The sequence below is a fragment of the Molossus molossus genome, unplaced genomic scaffold (assembly GCF_014108415.1).
Source record: "Molossus molossus isolate mMolMol1 unplaced genomic scaffold, mMolMol1.p scaffold_m16_p_16, whole genome shotgun sequence".
In the NCBI taxonomy this organism is placed as follows: Eukaryota; Metazoa; Chordata; class Mammalia; order Chiroptera; family Molossidae; genus Molossus; species Molossus molossus.
In genome coordinates, this window is record NW_023425351.1 from 37,769,485 (window position 1) to 37,775,484 (window position 6,000).

Consider the following 6,000-nt stretch of genomic DNA (forward strand, 5'->3'; position numbering starts at 1 on the left):
CTCCTCCCATCCCTGGTGGAGGGGGTGGGAAGGCAGAGCCTACAGGCACCAAGATCCCTGCTCCCAGGATGGGAGAACTCGCCCCAGACACAGTTGAGGAAGTCCAAAGGAGGATGTCAGGTACAACACCTTGCAATACTAAGGCCACTCATCCCTCTGTTTAACTTAGCTGCTGAAATTATTCGTGATAATGAGAGCTGCCACGCCTCTATTTTATTTCCTGCTGCACAGAAGAAAAGAAGAAAAGTCTGCTCAGAGAACATGGGAAATCAAGATGACAGTGATCAAAAGTAGTCATTACCTGAAATATGATTTGACTCGGTTCTTGGCCTTCGAAAATAGAAAATGTCATGGGCTTCAGGGGTCCACTAAACATTCCCTCTTGGCCATGTCCAGTTGTCTGTTAAAAAAGAAAAATTAGCATCACCATTTACTCTGACTGTATCACTTGCTAATTTCATTATGGCTTCCCGGACTGATACATGAAACATAAAATGTTAACTTGCCTCAACGCATTGTGAAATCTGGCCAAAACACAAAGAGGACTAATATTTGTTGAGGCTTTACTATGCCAAGCCTTGCCTGCTTCTCTCATTTATCCATTTCAAGCGGCGGCCCTAGAGGGAGAATATTAACTCCCATGTTACAAACGAGGCTCAGAGAGGTGAAGCTACTTGCTCAGAGTAAAATCCGTCAGTGTTGACACAGCACACACACGTGGATCTAACTGAACGAAAGCTCATGATCTTCCCACAGTGCCACTCTGCCTTCTGAATTCTAGATGGTTTACACCAGCTTCTTAAAACACCCCCCTGCACCTCTACGAGCTTGTAAGGAAATTCATGAAAGGCTCACAGCACTTTAGAGCTCACAGTCTTCCCAGGGATGATTGAATTTATAAGGGGAAAAAGAATATGCAGATGTGTTTAGTACAATGCTTGCTTGGAACATAGTAACATGGTAAATTCTAGTCAAATTTGATCTAAATTTGAACCTAAACCTTAAGAAAAACTTACCGTTTTAACATTTGATGAGCAATCTATATTCATTTAGAAAAAAATTAAAGTACAGATGTTTATTTTAGCAGTAACCCCTTAATGGTTCTAAAATCCAAAGGCCCTGCACTTGAAAGGCAAGCAGCCCTGTGCAGATGCCCAAATTCAGGCTAGAACAGTAGCAAATAGTGTCTGGAACACTTAAAAGAGCTCACACCTGGTGAGTCAGTATGTGCTGAGCTCTGTCCTAAACACAGTCCTAACGGCAACCGTAGGGAGGTAAATTGTTATGGTTAGCTCTGTTTTACAGGTGGTGAGACTCAGAGGCAGAAAGGCTAAGCAATTTGGCCAGGTAGTTGCAGGAAGCAGGATTCAAACCTGCAACTCGGAAACTGGCCTTCCCAGACAATATGTGCCCATTACCCACCACATGGAGCAAAAGCAGCAGAGACAACCCGGCAGGAAGCCAGCCACAGCTGGGGTGTGTGGGAGGGTATGTGGGACTCCCACCATTTCCAACCAGGGACAGTGGGGAGCATTCAGCACATGCCCCTGCCATGCCTTTGTTCCCAGGACAACTGCACCTTTGAAAGGAAGGTGCAGAGTGGAGCAGGTGGCACACAGGAAGTGACAGCCAGCCCCAAATCCACCCTTTGAGGGGCATCCTGTGGGAGGAAAGATTTAGCCCCCATCCCAATGCTGGTTTCCCCTCCTTTCCAAGTGGTTCTCCAGACCTCCTACTTGTGCTGGAAATCAGGAGTGAAATAGGTTAGAATCAGAAGCATATGGAAAGTCAATGGTTTTTGAACTAGACAGGTAAAGCAAAATATGTAAGAAATGGGTGGGAAGGGGAGAGAATGTGTTTGCCACGTCTTTTGGAAGAGCAAGTATATTCTTGCCATGGAAATTCTGAAACTAACTCAAAAACAATTAACAAGAGAGTGATGGAGAAAAAGTGATCTTACACTAGACCCCTTGGTTCATTGAATCTTGAGTCGATACTGATTATCAGGTAAAGGAACAAAAACAAAGGAGAAGGCAGAAGAATTTGGAAACTGGTCTCCTCTCCTTCAGAGTTGTGGCAGGCTCTTGGATAAGCTGTCCCTGGCTATTGTTAACCTCTCTCTCAGAGGTTCTCTTTCCCAGACTCCTTTGCAGCTAGGAGGGTGGCCAAGTGACCAAGTTCTGGTTCATGAAACCTGCAGGCAGATTCTGGTCAAGCTTTTGTTTCCCTGATTAAAAAACAAAAAGACAAATGTGGCTGGCATCACCCTTTACACTTCCCTGCTGTTGCTCAGACAATGGACTTGTGTCCATAGCTGTGGTCGCCATCATGAAACCATGAGGGGACAAAACAAGCTCAGAAAATGATAGAGCAAAGATAGAAGCCCAAGTCTGATAATATTGCAGAATTGCTACACCTGCTCTGGATTGCCACTTCAGGCCCCTTGTTATCTGAGGAAAATAAGCCCCTATTACGCCACTTCTTTTCTACATCTTCTCCAGCTCCATTAGCTCCTCTGGAAGGTGGGGCGCAAGAACTCAGTGCAGTTGGCCAGGTGCCACCACGGTTGCTCCAAGATGAAGGCAGTGATTTACGTGGGCCTTTTGCTTAACAGAAAACTGCCTTCATCAATTTCCATTCACATCAGCAAGTAGTCAGCATTTCCGTTGATCTCACCAGTGATGGTATCTAGAGGAAAACTACATTAGTCAGGAAAACCCCACAAACCAGCCTGTGTTTTTCCTCTGTGGACAAGCTGGCTCACCTATCAGGAAAGGAGAACACATCTCAGTGCAAGGTTCAAAGTTGGGATTTTATGTCAGGGCAACAAATCTTTCTTCCTGCCCAGTAACATAGCTGTTCAGGCTATAAAGATTTCAAATCCCACGTGCACACCATGAGTCATCAGGCCAACGGCCAGAACTGAGAAGGGCAGTGTGGCGGAAATATGTGAGAGAACCAGAGGGTCTGCGCGGGAGCTGGAGAGAGTAACATCCTCCATCTTGCACAAAAAGGGGAAAGAAGGAAAGAGAACGGTATGGACATTTTTGAGTGTTTCCTGTGTGGCCGCTATGGGACGAAACCCTCCACAAACATCCTTTCTTCTGGTCCTCAACAGTATCAGTCAGGCAACTATCTCCAGAGAAGGCCCACAGCAGAGACGCTGATACTGCTGCAGTAGGAGGGAGCCAGCCCTGGTGGACCACCAAGCCCCCCCCTCTGAACCGTGTTGCTACCCTGCCTTCTGGGCCATCAAAGGACACGTGCCTGCCTAGTAGCCACGCTCGCTGCACTTTCCAGCAGGAGTTCTCGGTGCTGACTATATAGTATCAATGCCTAATTATTCCTCCTTCTGGAAGAAGCATAGTCCTGGGTAAAACTCTAAAATGGGTGGGTTCTCCTTGATTTCCCTGCCTTCCTCCCCATTCAGCACCCTTTCCCAAACCCTGAATTACTTACTTACTCTCTCTTCAGTGCACTTGCAATATATTCCTGCAGTGTTTCTAACTCCCTCATGAAAACCAGTTCTCGGAAAAGAACAGAAGTCATTTTCAGTATGGAATACATGACTGGCAACCATTTCAAGTGACTATTTCTGCTAATGAAAGCCTTATGCTAAAGGCAAGAAGCTTCAATTAAACTTTCGTTCCTTATAGCAAAGGGCCTGGGAGTGAAGGTGAGTGGAGGCAGGAGAGAGAAGTGACCACCCCAACGACCCTGAAAGCCCACCACACAGGTAGCAATTTCCTCCTTCAGAGACAGCTGTGCTGGCGGCTGTCTCCTGGGCACGGCCCTTGCTGTCAGCAGTGTTTAGGCAGTATCTCCTACGATAGGTAAAAATCCCACTGGAATGAGAGTAGAGAGAAGAAAAACTTATTTTCAACTTGTATCCAGGAAGGAAAATGCATGTCCTCTTCTTGGACACAAAGCAGATGAGCCCGCTGATATCAAGGCATTGTGATAGAATCTTCTCTCTTGCTCAGCTCTATTGTTGTTTCCGATATAAGCCCATAATGTGTATTTATTTTTTACCTTATTCCTGTCACTGTGCTATGTGCTGAGGCTGCAAAGATGACTAAAACAGTCTCTTCCCCATGGAGGTCAGCGTCCATATGAGTGCAGACACTGAATATTTAAAACACTGAAGAAATGATAAGAGCTAATATGTATTGAGTAGTTAGACTGGGCCAGTCACTGAACTGAGGACTTTAAAAATGCATTATCTCATTAACTGCCACAATATTCTACAAAGCAAGCACTCTTATCACACCCTTTTCATAGGGCAGAAGACTGAGGTTCAACACTTAAGTAGCTCACCCGTGTTCCTATCACTGGTCAGTCACAGTGCCAAGTTTGAACCTAGGTCTGACTTCACCACAGCCCTGTGATAATATAGATAGCAAAGGACATTTCAGAGGGTGGGAAGAGGACAGAAGTCAAGTGGGGACAGAAGTCAAGTTTAAGCGGTCCTAGCAACAAGCTTTGAGCCCCTGGTCTTAGAGGACACACATGGCCCATCAAGTTGAACTGCATATTATCTGCTCCTCCACACCCCAAGGCCCCCAGTGCTGGGAGGAAGACTATGGTAGTTTCAAAACTTTAGTTCTATCTCACTGTCAAAATTTTGAACTGTGTGGCTCTAGGAAACTCTCTGGGACTTGAAATCTGACATGTTATTTTTGGGTCACAGAAGAAAAGAACCAAGATTTGAGGTGTGAGCATCTAGAAGCTTCCTTCTAAAGACAAAGCAAAGGCTTCCCCATAATCTTGCTTCATAATATAACAAATTGGCAAGTGTGTGACATTTATGAATCTCATTAGTAAAATCAGGTTGAAGGTTGTATTTCTCCAGGTTTCATCCAGTTCCAACCTCTAGAAGCTTGCCAATCAATAAGGTTAGCTCAACAAATAGCTAGAGACAAATTTCACTAGAAAACACTAAAATATATATGGGAAGAAAAATACAGAGCAGAGCAGGGTTGCAAATAGATAAAATGCTTTTTTGTATGTTTTAGTGGTAATTTTTTATGATCAAAGTTAAAAAAAAAAATAGCATGATCAAAGGACTTAGAGTAATGCCTGTATCAGTGTGCTTTTAGCTATACATAGAAATCTAAACCTGAGTAGATAGATTTGTTTTAAATCATTCCCAAGTACTATTGGCTTTTAAGAGCTGAAGAGAAAGTACAGACACAGGACTTGTAGCCATTTCATCAAAAATATCACACTGGGGCAAACTGTGTCCTGTGTAGGAGAATTCATTTTGATAGACTTTTTAAAAAGTGATAACCATCATTCCCCTGGTATGTGATAGAAGAATGGCAGAAAACATTTTAGTAAATAAAGAAAGAACATCCTCTTCTCTTACCAAGTAAAGTGTGAGGAGACACACGCAGTGCAGCTGGGTTTGTGCCATCATGGTTTTCTTTTACTACTCTCCTGTGAATAAACCAGAGAGCAAAGCGATTAATTGCCAGCCTGTTGAAATCATGTATTTCCAACCAGAAAAGACAAGTTACAAACATAGTAGAATGGGATCCCTAAAGGCCAGTGTTGCCTCTGTATGGAACCACCCAGTCTTCCAGAAGCTTCACAATGCCTCATCATAGCAATGCACAGGTCAACATCCCAAATCGAGCTTATGCTTCTTCCATTTCTTTAATGACTCCACTTTATTATAATGTTCATTTAAGGGTCTTAAATGTTAGGCAATAAGTATAATTTTCACTCTTTTTTTTTTTATTCCTCACCCGAGGATATTTTTAAATATATCTTTATATAGAGCGGGAAGGAAGGAGGGAGGAAGAGAGAGAGAGAGAGAAACATCGATGTGAGAGAGTCACATCGATAGGTTACCACCCGCACAGCCCCAACTGGGGCTGGGGACCACAACCGAGGTACGTGCCCTTGGCTGGAATCGAACCTGGAACTCTTTGGTCCACAGGTCAACACTCTAACCGCTGAGCCAAACTAGCCAGGGCTAATTTTCACTCTCATTAT

The 6,000-nt window shown here is 44.1% G+C and overlaps 1 protein-coding gene across 1 annotated transcript in view; it reads right to left on the bottom strand.

Annotated features, from left to right (window-relative positions):
- CDH17 (cadherin 17) overlaps positions 1–5,419 on the bottom strand; it is a 62,110-nt gene extending 56,691 nt beyond the window's left edge. The window contains exons 1-2 of the mRNA XM_036264345.1: positions 5,369–5,419; positions 302–400 (exon numbers count right to left, since the gene is read on the bottom strand). Of these exons, the coding sequence (XP_036120238.1) occupies positions 302–400; positions 5,369–5,419 (150 nt within the window). The remainder of the gene's footprint in view (positions 1–301; positions 401–5,368) is intronic.
- Between the last annotated feature and the right edge of the window lie 581 nt (positions 5,420–6,000).